Source organism: Suillus discolor, assembly GCF_016758755.1.
Source record: "Suillus discolor strain FC423 chromosome Unknown F5147scaffold_79, whole genome shotgun sequence".
Lineage (NCBI taxonomy): Eukaryota > Fungi > Basidiomycota > Agaricomycetes > Boletales > Suillaceae > Suillus > Suillus discolor.
The window spans coordinates 23,036-38,788 of NW_024541326.1; the positions used below are offsets into that span (position 1 = coordinate 23,036).

Genomic DNA, 15,753 nt, shown 5'->3' on the forward strand with positions numbered 1-15,753 from the left:
ACACATTGAGGCAGGTGTTGCACAGGTCTGTTATCCGAACCTCCCACACCTGATGTGATTGATTATTGTCTCCCTCACTTCAGCACATGGCCGAGAACACATCTGCGCTCATTGAACATCTCGCCTCACCCGCCTCACCGTTACCAGGGCTCGCTTCAGGCTACGGCCGTCCTTGCACCGTCTTCTTTACGTACCTTGGCGTATTCTTCGTTTACTCGTTCCACACAGCTAAGGTGCTGTACTCGCTAGTTTTTATTTCCAGTTGACTGTGTTTGTCAGAAGCGCTAGCGGGCCCAGTGAAAGAAGTGCAACGATGGCGAAGGCATTATTTTCTGTGGTCTTAGGAGGCCTGGGAGCTGTTGTTGGAGCGAATGTCGTTGCGTTTATGATGCAGCAGGTGTCAGGTTTGGGGAATGGGCTGGTTCAAGGGCGAATTTGGGCCGTTAATATTGTATGGCCCTGCAGTGATGTGCGGTGCGTGATTTTACTTCAACGTGTGCTATAATTTTCCACGCCAACCTATTCTCAAATTGACTCGGATCTTATGTTGTGTTTTGCACTCAGAAGTATGTCTATTTCGTTTTTTCAATGCCTTGCTGGCGTCATGACTCACACAAACTTATCCACACAGGAGTACTCATAACTACTCATAACTCAACTGCCATTGGCCCCAATCCCTGAAAAAGCCATCTTCCATGCGCAACTCCTTGCCTATGCATTCTTAACTGTAGCGGGCCAGTTCGCTGGGTGATGCGAAAGGAGCGGAGGATGGGTGCAATATGGTAGATAAGCCGGAGGCCAAAGTGAGCCTGTGGACATATGCTCTGGGCCAGACCATCCCACTGTTGACGGGGATTCAACTGACTTCTGCGACTTTGGTTGTGTTCGTACCGCTGGCAAGTGTTTTGTGTTTCCATGGGCCTCCCTCATACTCCTTTCACAGACTTGGCATATTGGGTCTCAGGCTCCAGCAGAACACATGATCGCTTCCATTGTGGCAATCTTGGGTTCTTACACACTTAATTTCACCATGTCATTCGTTCACCAATTTGATCTGCCTGCTCTGCGTAAAGCAGTCACAATTTTGCTCCTTGTAGTGGGCATAGTGAGAAAGGAGGTATTTGATCCTCAAAAGAGGCTGTTTGTTCTCCATAAGGAAGACGTAAGCGCTAGTTCCCCTGCGGCTCAACATTGCTCTCCCTTCATACATACATGGCATGTCCTAAACATGAGGATTTGGAACTTGCGCCCGTCAGGAAATTACTGAAATTTGAACCAAACACGGTCACGTGCACCGCCTTTCATTGACTTGCGTCTGATCGCCAATGTCACTTCAGCAAGCTTTTCTTTTGCATATGCCAGCCTCACTCAAATAGATCCCAGTTCAAGAAAAGAGTCTGAGCAGATACTAACTGTTTAAGATTATGATCCAGCGGACTCAGCCCTGTTTGTCCAGCGCACTTACCTTCATTTCCTATGGCTTCCTTGTGTACGTCCTGCTCTAACCGCTCTATATATTTTCTAATAAAATCATATTCAATCAAGCTGTTCTCTCTCTTTATTCCATCTTTCTATCGCATCCAAGGAACTCCAGATCTTGCAGAGGACCAGTCACATCCTATTCACGCCTTTATCTTTATCGAGTTCTCCTTTCTCTTCGCGCAGCCACGAACAAGTACCATAATGAGCTTCCTCAGATTACAGAAGACGGAGGTGGTGCATGCGAAGTAGAGGAGAGCATGATTTGGTATGCTTTGGGGTAAGAGAAAGTCGACGCCAGTGCAATGGAAGTCTGGTTGGCTCTAGCGCATGGAGAAGCGTGAGTGAGTGAGTGCTTTTATCTTGCTTCTGGGGACATCATAACGACTTTGTAGAGTTCAGATTCATATACTCAAGCTCTCTCTTCGAGTCTTCTTGGACCATGCACCCCATTACCACCCTTCGAGGTGCCACCCACCGAATTTGATCGCCCCGTCCTCTATCAAGTGTCTCGAGTTCTTCATGAACAAAATCTCAATGCGGCAGCTCGTATCACTCATGAAACAATTTTTATTTCAGTCATTTACAAACTGTCATTTTAGTTCCTCGATCCCGCTCTCAGAGACTACTAGCCTAGTTGAACTCATGAACTCAATCAGTTTGTTCGTGTTTGTTTCTTTATCTTGTATAATCATGAAATTCATTCAATTTGATTATTACAATGTGATAGCCTGGATACAAGTGCTAAGGATTACAAGGCGCTCCAGGGCTTCTGAAAGTTCCAATTCTGACCGTCTTTGAGCCTGGCGCCTGTCTAGCATGGGTAAGTGTTTGTCTACAAGATGTATTCAATCAGGACCAGCTAGTGATGTTCGTCAGGCAGGCTGTATTTAGTATGGCCCGGGAGGTGTTCGCTAATTATATCCTGTCTTGATGTCATCAAATCACATCAACGATCAGCGTGAGAACAAAATCACCTAGCAAGTCTCACTATGGCTCTGACGGTACGTCGAAAAACAAGTTGAGACGAACCCGTGTACTCAGCATGCTCTCATACAAGACCCTAACATTCGACCACCAGGAGCTGCTGAAGTGCAGCATCCCTATCTGGCCAACACAGCTTCGGCGATACACTGAAACGGCACTACTGTGAGCATGCATGTTACTAGGAGGAACAACAAGAACTCACTAAATCCAATAGGGAATCTTTAGGTCGTGATTATATGGTGCAGGAGATGCAAACCGATTTTCCTCAGTTCATCTTTCCCGTTTCTGACAGCAACAATTTGACAGCAGGGTCGATAGGCGTGAAACACGTGAGGATTGGGAAGAGAGTACTCATCCGTCAGGAGCTACATTTTATTATAATAAAACAATGGTGAGCACCGTGATCTTTAATTTGCAAGTTGCAAGTTGCACGCTCACTATAGAAATATAGAGGACATACACCAAAATGAACCTCCGGACTTGTTCGGACGAGCAGCTCCAGAGGCTCAAATCTTGGATTAACGCATCTAGAGCTAAATTACGTGGAAACTCGTGGTTTTTAGTCGTTGAACAGATGTCAGTAAGAGGCAAGGAGATCTATCCGTATTACTACGTGGTACCGGAGAAACGCATTATTACCTGGCTAGAGCCAGTAGATGGTTATCTTCTTTTCCAGGAATGCATGGCAGCGTGGCATTGGAACCACAAAAGTACATTATTTTTTCGTGTTATCCTTCTTAAAATTGATCTTGCAGGACTCGAGCTTGAGGCTCAATTCTGGTGAGCAATGTCGTGTCAAACTGATCCGAACGTTTTTCATTATTTGACCAGGAAACATATCGAATATTTTCCAGTCAAGATCATAATCAGTCGCGAGGAAGTAAGAGCTTTACAGGCTCAATTAAACTGGTATCGTGTAGGCGAGTTATTTGGCATCGCGGTACTGGATCAGATTGACTGAGCGATAAACAGAAGCGTTGGCGTTGGAAAGATCTACAGCGGCTTCACTATTCTGGAATCTGGATCAAATGAAGGAGATGGCCTCTGAGCTGGCCATTGCTGGTACGTACCTTCTTCTCAATCTGCATCGTCAAGTCGATGACGGAAGGACAGTGGAACTCGCAGGACCTGATGGGGTCGCGGATGCACCAGGTGTCGCAATCTGTGGTACGTATACCTTAGAATAATGGGTCATTAATAATAGGTTGACCTTGTTACTCATGAACAGCTAAATTATTCCATATAATCCATATGATGTTCCTTTTCTGTACCAGACGAGATCAAACTGAACAGTCAAGAAGGGCATCATGAATACTTGAATCACTACGGCCAACCCGAAGCTCGCTTGATGCGAACGCACTCACTAGGCGAGCGACATGGAAATCTAGAGAACTCTCGTGTCATGACTGGCGTTTCAGTCACAATGCTCTGGATTCCGATAATGGTACTTAAACGTCTTCAGAGTATCTACGTCGATGGTCTCGTAAGTGGGGTGGACATCAAGAAATTCACGGACGATTTCAACGCACAGGCTAAAGCCCAGACAACCGTGGTAAGTGCTATGTCGTACACCCAAACGAGAATACTCAGTCTCTGTCAGGCAAGCGTTATCATGGCAGTCGATGCCAGCATTCTGGCCATCCCAGGTCTGGGTTCACAACTCGCTACAAAGGCGTTGTGTTCCGTCTCATTCATCCTCAGTGTTTACTGCATTGTCGCATGTACGATAGCACAACAGTTCAGCTCCAGAATGAGATCCCTGGACTTTGCGGTTCGTTTTATTTACATTTGTGCAACTTGACCTTATGTTCCCGACTGAATAGGTATACTACATGCAAGGAAAAATGATCAATCTTGTGATCCTTGCGAGCATACCAAGCTTTATGTATCTGATGAGGTAAACAACCCTTCAATCGCGATCACTTGCTGCTCACAAGACTACTCCAGTTTGGCATTTTCTATTCTTGGATTCCTCGCAGGTATCTTCACGATTGAATTTGGGCTAGACGTATCTGCAAAGATCGGATGTGTGTTGGCCTTCATTGTCGGGGCAAGCTTCACGATTCCATTAGTGATCGCCAGTTTTGGTCCCGGACTAATTCGATAATGAGGAACGGGAGTGGTGCATCTTACTGAACAACGACCAGTCCTGACATACAGGATCTTCGCGTCTTGATAAATTGCATGATCATTGCCTGTAACTCTGTCAGCATTACTTTCTCTCTTTTACCGTGATTTCATCTTTGCAACTCGTACATTAGATATCTGCACGTTCAGCTTGGGTCAAAGCCTTCAACAATGCACACATTACAATGAAGCTGCTGACCACTTCACTGCCATTGTCAACTCCACTACTTACGCTGACCCATCACGCCCCAATTAATACAGGCTGACCTGGATGGTGACATAGTTGATCAGCATCGAGCCCTCATCTCCATGGGCTTTGCCCTCTGGTCTTTAAGTCGACATCGAAAAAGTGTAAGACAATAGATAGGGATAGCCATCTCATTACTGACTACTACGAGTCCGTGTAAGTGCAAAATGCACAAGAGCGTTGCAATAAGATGTAGACAGGTCAGAATGAAAGCAAGGGTGGGCACAAAAGTTTCACGACATCTCTCCTATGATACGTCGAGATCCGGCAGAAGCCAAAAAGATCTCGAAAACCCCGCAGCGCGTCCCACACCAGTGAGCTATGTGCCTGATCTCCTTGATAAGATTCTTCTGGTCGATACCGACCTTCGCCAGCATCGTGTCCCTCTTCTTGACGCTGAACAAGGGGGTGTTCACCAGTTTCCAAGGAATGAGAGTGTGGAGGAATCTGCAGACGCAAAGGGGATCGGGGCCAATCACGCGAGGGGCGTGAGTAAGCTAATTTAGGAACAGGAGGCTCAGGGCTTAGGATGCGTAAGCTCGACGGCGCGACAAATAGTGTCTAGCTGCTTGTTTCTCCTGATGGATAGTACTGATATAGCGAGGGTGGTATGGATAAGGGCAGGGGGAGATCGGATGCCGAAAAGTAATAGGTATTGGGTGAGACAGTATTCTCCACGTAGTGAGGAATTGGTAAACAATTGTCGTCCAAAAAGTGACATTGGGGAAGAGAATGTCCACCTCGTCTATAAATGCATCTGTGTTAGAGAAGGTGTTGACTGGAAGGAACGAGTAGACCACGATCCAAAGGACCGTGACAAGGGATGATCCAATGCTGACGACCCAAGCGATAGAGGTCCAGCTAAACTAAGTAATAATTTAGCGTTATCAAATCAGCACGACAAAGTGTACTCATTAGTGAGTGTTCACCCCGACATGGGTTCGCTACAAAGATTGTCCCGAAGTCCGCGTGAAGGCCTGATCGATAGGGTGAACGAAGAGATTTGGCGTGCTAATCCCGGTCAGCTACAAACGAACGATGGGATCGTTTTCCTCACCCTGGAGAACCAAGAGTTGTGTAGATGCTTGAGGATTTCTATGGTGACAATTTAGAGAGGGCAAAGTGCGCCTCTCTCACACTTCATGATGTGCGAGCGGATGCCATTTATTAGCAGGATAAGATGCCGTTGTGAGTGTCGACCCAGGTGCGTGGAAGTGAGATAGTACATCCTTGAGGATGCACTCGAGGTGGCGGATGGCACGTTGGAACGGGAGCTTGGTGGCGCTGACTCTCTCGCCAAGAATAGTCATGAGGACGTAGAGAAGCTCCTCGACCATGCTCAGAAGATGGACGCCCTCATAAGGACAGTTCTCGACTTCACCGCAGAAAAATGACAGGAGGCCGAAACGGTTGAGGATAGAGACAATGATGGTATTGGGATCGAGGATGATGAGAGATGACTGGAGGATGAGCAGGTCTTGGTCGTAGCAGAGCCCACACAGCACAAAATAGCGGTAGTGCAGAAATTAGCCACGGATAGGGAAGCCGTTGCGGACCCATAATCCTGCCCTGATCTGGGCGATCATAACGAGCACCGCGAGGCCATGGCTACTAGACCAGCTGCAATATCGATGAGCTCATTTTACCTGGCAAAGGGAAATCAATTAATACCTTCATCGAAGTTCAAGAGGCGCAAAAACAAGCCCCGGACACTAGACACCTCAATCTGCTTCAACAGATCTGCAAGGAGCCAGTGAAAGGAGGGATTGAAGCTGGTGATGATATGCTACAGTATATGGTATATAATGGAACATGGGGGTTAGGCCTGGTACGTTGAAATCGATGATCTAATGAGGCGAGAAAGTGGAAGTGTTACGTCGAATACACTGATCCACACATCCGTCTCATACTCACGGCGACGCGCTTGTTATGGGTTGATATTGAAGACCTGGAATACCATGACAAACTTGTTGTATGAAGGCTGGGTGACGAGCGATGAGCTGTTGGACAGGCCAGTTGTGGCAGAGATAGCCTGTTTCTAGGACTCGGAGATCACCAAAGACGGGCATGACTCGGAAGTATTTGCCTGTGAATGAAGGGCTTTCAACGTCTATGCTTTTTTGAGCAGGAGACGTGGTGAGGATGTGCTTGCCTGGAGTGCGGTTGGTGAAAAGGTTGATAGTGCGACGTGATGTCGAGCACTATGAGTACGGTTGGTTACTACTGTTTATTACCAATACAGGGTGACCGAAGTCCTACCGCCCAATCGGGATTTGTGACAGTACTGCTTTCTATACTGTTGAGTATTGTTTGGATCATTAGTTGACACATCCATATCACGTTATACTACTCTACAAACCCACCCATTGTGCAGCCCGATAAGGAAGCTTAACAGTAAGTCTTCGATCCCGATCAGATCTTATAATATATAAAGAATATTCACGCTAGATGTCTCGCGTTTTTCACTCACCCAACTTTGCACACGATGATTGCGTAAGTTCCTTCATCTCCAATAAATTTAACAACCGACAATCGCGACAGACACACCTTGAGTTCCTTGCCAACATGGTAAGGTGTTTACAACTGTTGGCCGACATTGCCCCTGACATGGATCCGAGACGGCGTCTAACCACCGCACGTCACTACAAAACAGAATCAAACAATTACTGCGTATGTGCGCCAGCGGTTGCGCTCACGTGGCACGACGTCTCGGTCTCAAGATCTAAGTAAGTTCGCGTTCGATCTTATGTCATATATATGATAATAATGACCGCGATGTGTTATACAGACCATAGCTGTCGAACAAAGATTCACAGATACGATAGATATACGCCACATCCACCAACATACCCCATTACTACTGTAACCGCATGCCCAATCATGCAATATGCAAGCCATGTATCATACCAAAATGTCCACATAACATACCTATAGACATACATACAGTTGTGTACCAAGAGTTGCTGTGTATCAATATCATACTGTACAATCACACATAGATCTTGCTGATCTGAATCTGAATCGTATTGTAACATGATCAGTTTTTTACGCTTATTCCGAATCTTCAAGATTCAAGAGAATCGGATAGAAATAGAGCGAGATAATGTGCAAACGTTCATTACATGCATTTTATTTGGAATTTGACGCCGATGCGATGCACCCTGCCGCGGACTCACTCACATTCGGCATGATTACATAAAGCTGATGCTCGCGCTTTCGGACCTAATGTCCTTTATCCGAATAACCAGGCGTCCTTGTCATTTTGTTGCATCTAGATTATCATACTCATAACTCGACTATGGAAGAAGCCATGGACACATTTGAAAGCAATTGCGTCGATCTTGACACTTTCAGGTACCCTCGTGCGCATAAGATCGCTATCGGTATGGCAATACTTATTTTGACATTAATATTGTCCAGTATACTGCTAGCATGCATGATGCGGTACGCTTCGTTTATCTACCGACTTTATTGTTCTGACTACCCTTTCTAGATTCAATCCGGGTCTCAGATGGCAGGCCTCACCTCGGTCCTCTCGCTCAATATACAGATCGCACCCGCCACCGGTAGCCTGTTATTTTCCTCATTCGAAAAAGCTTCTAACGTCTTAGATGTCCTCTCCAAAGTTGCATCCCTTGTGTATCGAAGAGTCACCGAGCTGTGTCGTCCAGTCCCATGACTAGCCACGCTAAACCACACTTTTAGACGTTAACGGTACGATGAAGACATCAACTTTAAGGACTGAATTGGATGGTCTCGTTGCACCACAACGGGTTGAACGGTATCCTAACTTCTGATGTTTCACTTTGATACTCACTAAATTATACAGGGTCTCGGTAAAACATCGCAGACCATCTCTTTCCTTCCCTACTTGGAACATCATCGCGATACTCTTGGTCCCCATCTGATTGTTGTCCCCAAATCCACCCTTCAAAACTGGGCTCGCGAGGTCGGACAATGCAAGTTTGTTATACGGACAAGGACATGAATACTGAAGTTCGGTACTATAGCGTGAGTATTGGTATGTAATTGTATAATTTCGCGATGTACTAGGCCAAAGGACATGCACTAAAGGTCGGTGCTAAAGTGTGAGCATGTAATGAATAAATGCAGACAGCACCGAGTGCCAACGTAGCGTCCAGAGCACGTGCCCTGGCATCCGTTTTTGGACAAATTCACGAGGACCAAACGAATGGCAGCGAGACGATAATATACGAAGTACCTGGGACGTATTGGCTCAGGAATAAAACAGGATGTCATGAGAATGTGTACTTACCACCACGTTGTTCTGTTGATAACGCAGCGTTGGACAAGGTCTTCTGGGAGAGTAGGCAGCCAGTTCAAGGCCTTGTCCAGCGGGACCCGAATATCAAGGTGGGCGCAACTATCGCGACCGGCGACCACTTCATCACCAGTGAATTCAAAAAATACGTCGCTCATGATATTCAAGTCCAATAACATCTTCTCCTGCGTCTTCTTCTCCAAAAGCTCTTTGGCTCCACGCTGCCGGAATACTCCAGGGCTCAGTGAATACGTCACATTTTTTTCGGTGCGATACGCCTGTATATATGATATACCATCTGCGCGGGCGACAGTGGTCGTATTTGCACGAAAGCCGGCGAATTCTTTGATTTGTAAATGGCGATCAGCGTGGAACGCCGACTTTTTCTTCATCAAGCGATCGATGCGGTCAGGGCCTGCGTCAGGCGCAAGAAAGTTGAGGATCTCTCGGTAAGAAGACTCGCGCCAGGTGGCAACATGCCCTGGCAAGCCAATCGGTAGTGCAACATCCTCGTGCACAAAATATGCATCCTTGAACTCGTCCTGAATATAGTCAGGATCCATAACTACCAGTCACTTAATCGAACGTGTCTTACCTCAGGGTCGTATGCGAGACTCTTGAGATAGTTGTCCTTGATCAACCTCTCCTTGAAAGGAGGGACGGGCCAGACCGACAATGCCGTTGTGTAAGGCAACGAACGTGATACCCCGATCACAGAGTCAATGTCGCGAGTGATGGTGGTTTCAGGTCGAGGAGGAACATGGGGAATGCCTTGCTGGGCATTCAGGGTGATGCGGCACTGGTCGATTTCCTCATCTGCCTCTGGCCCGATCCTACCTGCCAATACGAAACGGATGAAATCGATCTCTGACCGACGATCGTCTCGCACGCGCGTGAACATGTCTTGAGATTGGCCGAGGAATTGGTCCAGTCTGAATTGGACAAGGTCATCGACCTCGTCTGGGTACTCATCCTTGAACTCGTCCTTAATATAGTCAGGATCCATAACTACCAGTCACTTAATCGAACGTGTCTTACCTCAGGGTCGTATGCGAGACTCTTGAGATAGTTGTCCTTGATCAACGTCTCCTTGAAAGGAGGGACGGGCCAGACCGACAATGGCGTTGTGTAAGGCAACGAACGTGATAATCCGATGACAAAGTCAATGTCGCGAGTGATGGTGGTTTCACGTCGAGGAGGAAGACGGGGAATGCCTTGCTGGGCATTCAGGGTGATGTGGCACCGGTCGACTTCCTCGTCTGCCTCTGGCCCGATCCTACCTGCCAATACGAGACGAATGAAATCGATCTCTGACCGACGATCGTCTCTCACACGCGTGAACATGTCTTGAGAGTTGTAAGGACGTGGGTTGTCCGGTGAACGGGCTCAAGAACGTGCAGCAGCTGCAGCTGCAGCTGGAGAGATTAAGAGAGAAGGAGTGGAAGGGGGGGGGGAGCGGTGGAGACGACTTCCATTGCGCCTCTGCACTTTAGATTTTAAGTCAGTCGCTGCACATCCGATGGTCCGATTCTGACGTACTTACTAGTAGTTTATCGCCTATGATGGCGTCCCGTCGTGTGCACGGATCTTAAACGCAAGATTTGGATAGGTTAATTGAGGGTTGTAAAAGGCCTGGTACATCGCCGTAGTGTTGGAAGGAGATCTGAATGAATAGCTACTACTAGGTCCGGCGCCTAAGAGGCACTAAAACTAAGTCACAAGGCCGTTCGTCGCTCGGTTTAGTAAGCGAGCCGAACTTTACTGATTAGGCTAGTCTACATTGTCTTGTCGCAACTATGATACTCGCGTAGCACTTTAGCAGTTTACTCAGCTTAGCTTGAACTTAACGCTACGCGCTCGGCTGTCCGTATGTATACAAAACAAAGCTCCCGCCCGATCTGAGAGTTTCAACTGACTCCAATGAGCCAGCAATTTGAACAGTCATAAGTTGAGTTCAACGTGCAACCATTGTCTATCGATGTCCATCATTCAACTGGTTTATGGATCAGCTATTCACACATAGTATCGCAGGCGGGCTGCCGGTACGGCCACCGCGATCGATGTCGTGTACAGATATTTTTGAAGTCAGACGCGTACGGCTCCATATGTGTGGACTTCTCAGACGGCTGGCGGCTGCGAGGTTAGTTGTATTACATAAATTATATAAGTTTCTTGCTTCGTCGAGAATGCCAAAGCGGCAAAAATCGGTTCGTCAAACCCTCTGCACGTGCTGTCATTCACGTCAACATTAATGCGACCCTTGAAACATTCAACTCGCTTCTCAGCCGCTGAATATTGTCCTGCTTTTTTTTCGTTTCCCGGTCCGGGCACGTAACTCTAGCACTATGTGCCATCCGCAATCGCATCAAGAACAACACCGAACACCGATGTTAATATAGATAAACGAACATGTAAACATGATTTACATAATATAACCTTCCACGCAATGCAGGTTAGTTGTAAACGACATCGAGAAGAAGGCGCTTGAAAGGATGCGCCCAATGCTGTGCTTTCTAGAAGGTGACCTGAAAGTGTGACAGGGACTGAACAGATTTGTCCAATAAACCTTGGACGGGAGGCCCATGCCACCAAAGGTCAGAACATCGGCCCAAAAAAGGTCGGATCCATTGTATGGAAAGAGGCTCTTTCCTATCTGAGAGGTCCACGTCATGCACCACACGAATGGACAGCGGAACACTGCTGGCTTTTTTTTAACCAGTGCTTGTTCTCGTCACCACCAGTTGTGTCTACCCTAAGCAAGGATATCCTTAAGGACGCCCATAATCGAGGAGTGCACAGGGCAACTACTCGCCAGTGACGGCAGACCCCCTTGTCAAGACCGTTGGGCATTCATCCGATGAAGGTGCAACGTAATTTGTCTGGGGAAGACATCGAAGAACTCTCTATCCAAGTGGCTCTGATGGTAGCGAACAGCATGCTGGAGATGCCAGGGCTTCGTGGAATTCCAGCGACTCTTGCACGATGGCCCGTTTCTCCTTCAATCTAGCTTGGATACCTTGTAATTTTTCCAATGCACGGTTAAGAAGGTCGATGTGGTCATCGAGAGCTGCAGGTTGTAACTTTCGCTGCGTTACAACAGCGTGAATAGTTGGGACCTTGTCGGACGGAACATAACTGGTGGGACGATAAGAGAACGATGTCGGCATCAACTCAGATAACTGAACCAAAATATCAGCTTTGAGTCTTAAAGGAGTGTGGCCCATCACGATGAGCAATGATCGCGCCATTGCAACTGAAAAGCATCAAACTCACATCTAACAAATCATTCAATAAATCAGGACTGATCATTTAAAGATGTGAACGTTCCACGGCGGTATACAAGGGTACTGATCGCTCACCTCAAGCTGAAAAAATTGTGCGCACCACCGTCATATAGAGCGGGTATAGTGGGGCGTTTTCATCCGTGTCGTCGGGATGTTCGACTCGGAGCAGGTGAAGTAAGGCCTTCACAGTCGTCAGGACCTCACGCACAAGGAGGTACACCCATAATATAACCTTCCACGAAATGCAGGTTAGTTGTGAACGACATCGAGAAGAAGGCGCTTGACAGGATGCGCCCGATGCTGCGAAAAGGGTGACCAACGTGTCTGCTATGAAATCGGCGGATTTTCCGAGTCGTTGCGAGCTCGCTCCAACCCGGAACGAACGACTGATTGTAAGCGTCAAACTCGCGATGTCGATGACGTAGTAAGAGACGCTTCCTGCAGCCTGCAGGGAGAAAAGGAGGCCCAGCGATCGTAATGAATCTACTGTTGCGGAAGAAACTAGTCACCCTGCGCGCATTTCCTCATCCTGACGAGAGCGATGAGGACGAAGCAGGTCAGCAGCTTCATTGTAATGTGCACCGTTGAAGGCTTTGACCCCAGGCTGAACGTGCAGATATTTAATGTGCAAGTTGCAAAGATGAGCATCAAAGACCAAGCGTAGCCACATGATACTTACTTCCATGACAGGATGCACGAGAGAATCAACATTTGGACAAGCGGTAACCAGAACTTTGATAAGCGGTACCGCTTCCTCATGTTGGTCTGCGTTGAAGAGTGCAACGACCTGAAATACGCAATGAGGCAGAGAGCATGTGAGATGAATTTGACCTACCTTGATGAAGAGAAGAAATTGGTCAATGGCTGAATCTTGGTTTGTGAATGTGGATGCGACATTCATTGAATGCTATCCTTAGTTCCTGAACTTGAAGGCCTGATCCCGCACACATTCGTCAGCGTGTAAGAGCTATTTATATCTCGGTCACGGTAGATTCCAACAAGGGAATTATATTACCACGCTCATACAAGGAACCCTTCAAGCTGATGACGATACACCGGAAGGAGTCAGACGTTGCCTGACTCTAGATATAGTTAGCGATCTTAGCAACGTTGGTATTGTCCAGAGCAGCGTCTACTTCATCAAGGACAAAGAACGGTGCAGGCTAACAACCTGAGACATCGTGAGAACAAAGGTTTTTGGGGTGAAGACGAAAAGACCAAAGCAGCCACAGTCTTCTCCCCGCCCGAGAGTTGTTCCATGTCACGGAATCGCTTCATCAGTGGCATGGCATGATATTTGATTCCGGCATTATAAGGTTCCTGTGATCAATAAGTGTAAAATTGCCTGGACTTGACAGACTGAAAGACTCACCTCACTGTCCTGTAAACTAAGATATGCAATGCCTCCCATCGGCGAAGCCTTCCCTTTAGTGAGGTCTTTATAGACCTGGTCGATACAATCTGAAATGTGGTTGTATGCCTTGTTGAATAACTCGCATCGGGTGACTGGGATGAGGATGGCGCTCAAAGTAAACTATTCGCATACCTTTTTCGCTTGACATCGTTGAACTGAGACAATGAGATTATGGTAGTGCCACCGACTACTGTCACAAGAACGTACCAGATCGTCTCTTATAACAGCTATAGCACTCTCTAGTCGTGTAACTTCAGCAATGACGTTTTCGTCTGTCTTGCCCCTCGGTATCGAGTGATCCAATTCCTGAAGCTGTGCCACAAGATTGTCACGAAGACAGGAAAGGCCTAAATATAAATGAGTGTGAGGCGCCACGGTCAGTGAGCTGCCTACCTTGCACGTCCTTCTCCCACTTCTTTCCTCCACCATGCCGTACTGCGCCCACCGGTGATGAGCCCACTCTTATAGATGACAGTGCCCGCCAATGTAACGGCTGCCCAAATGTTAGCATGGCATCCAACTTCCCGCAAATGAATGCCAACCTACCTCTCACCTCCTGCCCCCGCTCCCAGCACACGTACCTCACCACATCCATCGTGTCACACACGAGTGCATTCCCACACGCATGGAGCATCGCGCGCTCTATGGCAGGCTCATACTGGATCACGTCCACAGCGAGACGGTGCACCTCTAGTAAATGAGCGGAACTTGTCGTTGATTGGCTTGGTGCTGGTCGTGTTGAGGGGGAGGAAAGTTGCTTGACCTGCGCGCTGGGTGCGCATATACTATAATGTTTCAAAATTAGTTTGGATAGACAATAACAGAAGGCAGAGAAACGCACGTCGATGCATTCGATGGCAGTTTTCTCTTCATCCGCGACGATAGCGTCGATATTGCGCCCAAGGATGACAGATACAGCTGTCTCGTACTTGTCCTGTGTGGGTTTACAGAGGTCGACCACGCGCCCGCGGACGCCTATGGAATGTGAGCGGTGACTTTCTCTGACCAGGCAGGCAGCGCTGCAGACTGGCGAGCGTCTTCTTCAGCTTTGCCTCGCGCTCGGATTCATTCCTGTTGACGCCTGCTTGGAGCAAATGCTGATAGACATCCGCGAACTTTTCCTTTGCCTCGGTCTCAATAAGCGGGTCATAAGTCATTAAAACGAGCTTTATGTTTTTGTACCTGAGCCCGCGAGGTTACCAAACAGAGATGTGGATCTCGAAGTCGAATGAAAGCAACAGCATAATTTGCAAAAAGTGGTGCTCTGTGGAAAACGGGAGTACTTTGTATCACGAGAATCTTCCAGTCTTAAAGACCTCGCATGACGCATATGGTAATGGTGGTCGTGTGGGTGCAGGCGGTCGCGAGAATTACCACAGGAGGGGTCACGAAGGGCACCACGAGAGTTGGGCCGGACAGCATCACAAGGGTTGTGTACTGATGGGAGATGCGGTCAGTCAGCACGACTTGAGCTCGACGGGTGGATCAAATCATTCAGTCTATCAATGGATCAGCGATGATTTTGGTAAGGGATGAGGTTGTCCCAGCCGCACCGTATCCTTCGCCGCTTCCTCGGCTGCTGCTTTCACTTCCTGAAAAGATAGGATACATCAGCATTGGCGTAGGAAGAGCAACACACATTCATCCCTCATAAGCCTTTTCGCGCCCCTTGCAATGCTTCTCGAGCAATTCTAGATGTGGGATGTCGCCCTTGTTCCATTCCCTCTCATCTTCGAGCTCCTTCTCCAAATGTTCCTACTCCACATATCAACAGCGCAAATAAAAGGGAGAAAGATCAAGCGTTCACAATTTGCGAGGCGAATTGTTCATCACCACGACCATCTAATTATCCACCATCTCTCCTGGCTGCACGAGCAGGACTAGCAGTAATAGCTTGAAGAACTTGGGCAAAGTTGAGGGAGGGGTTGGAGGT

At 47.6% G+C, this 15,753-nt stretch overlaps 5 protein-coding genes across 5 annotated transcripts; 1 reads left to right on the forward strand and 4 right to left on the reverse strand.

Annotated features, from left to right (window-relative positions):
• Positions 1-2,471: 2,471 nt before the first annotated feature.
• On the forward strand, positions 2,472-4,573 carry F5147DRAFT_778990 (uncharacterized protein; the record flags this gene model as incomplete). Its single annotated transcript, XM_041442220.1, has 11 exons — positions 2,472-2,483; positions 2,540-2,628; positions 2,681-2,795; positions 2,918-3,246; positions 3,298-3,380; positions 3,439-3,528; positions 3,580-3,633; positions 3,741-4,018; positions 4,067-4,237; positions 4,290-4,363; positions 4,414-4,573. The coding sequence occupies 11 exons, from the start codon at positions 2,472-2,474 to the stop codon at positions 4,571-4,573; spliced, it is 1,455 nt and encodes a 484-aa protein (XP_041287505.1).
• Positions 4,574-5,073: 500 nt separating this feature from the next.
• F5147DRAFT_819920 (uncharacterized protein) lies at positions 5,074-8,029 on the reverse strand (the record flags this gene model as incomplete). Its single annotated transcript, XM_041443657.1, has 11 exons — positions 5,074-5,337; positions 5,560-5,706; positions 5,878-5,935; positions 5,978-6,300; positions 6,397-6,460; positions 6,755-7,041; positions 7,100-7,136; positions 7,311-7,396; positions 7,537-7,562; positions 7,785-7,902; positions 8,021-8,029. 11 exons carry the CDS (start codon positions 8,027-8,029, stop codon positions 5,074-5,076), a joined length of 1,419 nt encoding a protein of 472 aa, XP_041287506.1.
• Positions 8,030-9,118: 1,089 nt separating this feature from the next.
• On the reverse strand, positions 9,119-9,694 carry F5147DRAFT_545259 (uncharacterized protein; the record flags this gene model as incomplete). The annotated part of the gene is made up of 1 exon (XM_041430314.1): positions 9,119-9,694. A coding segment is annotated over one exon (576 nt), but the record flags the coding sequence as incomplete, so codon positions are not given.
• A 2,331-nt stretch (positions 9,695-12,025) lies between these two features.
• On the reverse strand, positions 12,026-13,307 carry F5147DRAFT_778992 (uncharacterized protein; the record flags this gene model as incomplete). The annotated part of the gene is made up of 5 exons (XM_041442221.1): positions 12,026-12,301; positions 12,507-12,889; positions 12,941-13,010; positions 13,086-13,193; positions 13,242-13,307. 5 exons carry the CDS (start codon positions 13,305-13,307, stop codon positions 12,026-12,028), a joined length of 903 nt encoding a protein of 300 aa, XP_041287508.1.
• Positions 13,308-13,488: 181 nt separating this feature from the next.
• Positions 13,489-14,977, reverse strand: F5147DRAFT_778993 (uncharacterized protein; the record flags this gene model as incomplete). Its single annotated transcript, XM_041442222.1, has 8 exons — positions 13,489-13,569; positions 13,625-13,726; positions 13,779-13,940; positions 14,028-14,167; positions 14,214-14,313; positions 14,480-14,605; positions 14,662-14,795; positions 14,848-14,977. The coding sequence occupies 8 exons, from the start codon at positions 14,975-14,977 to the stop codon at positions 13,489-13,491; spliced, it is 975 nt and encodes a 324-aa protein (XP_041287509.1).
• Positions 14,978-15,753: the final 776 nt, after the last annotated feature.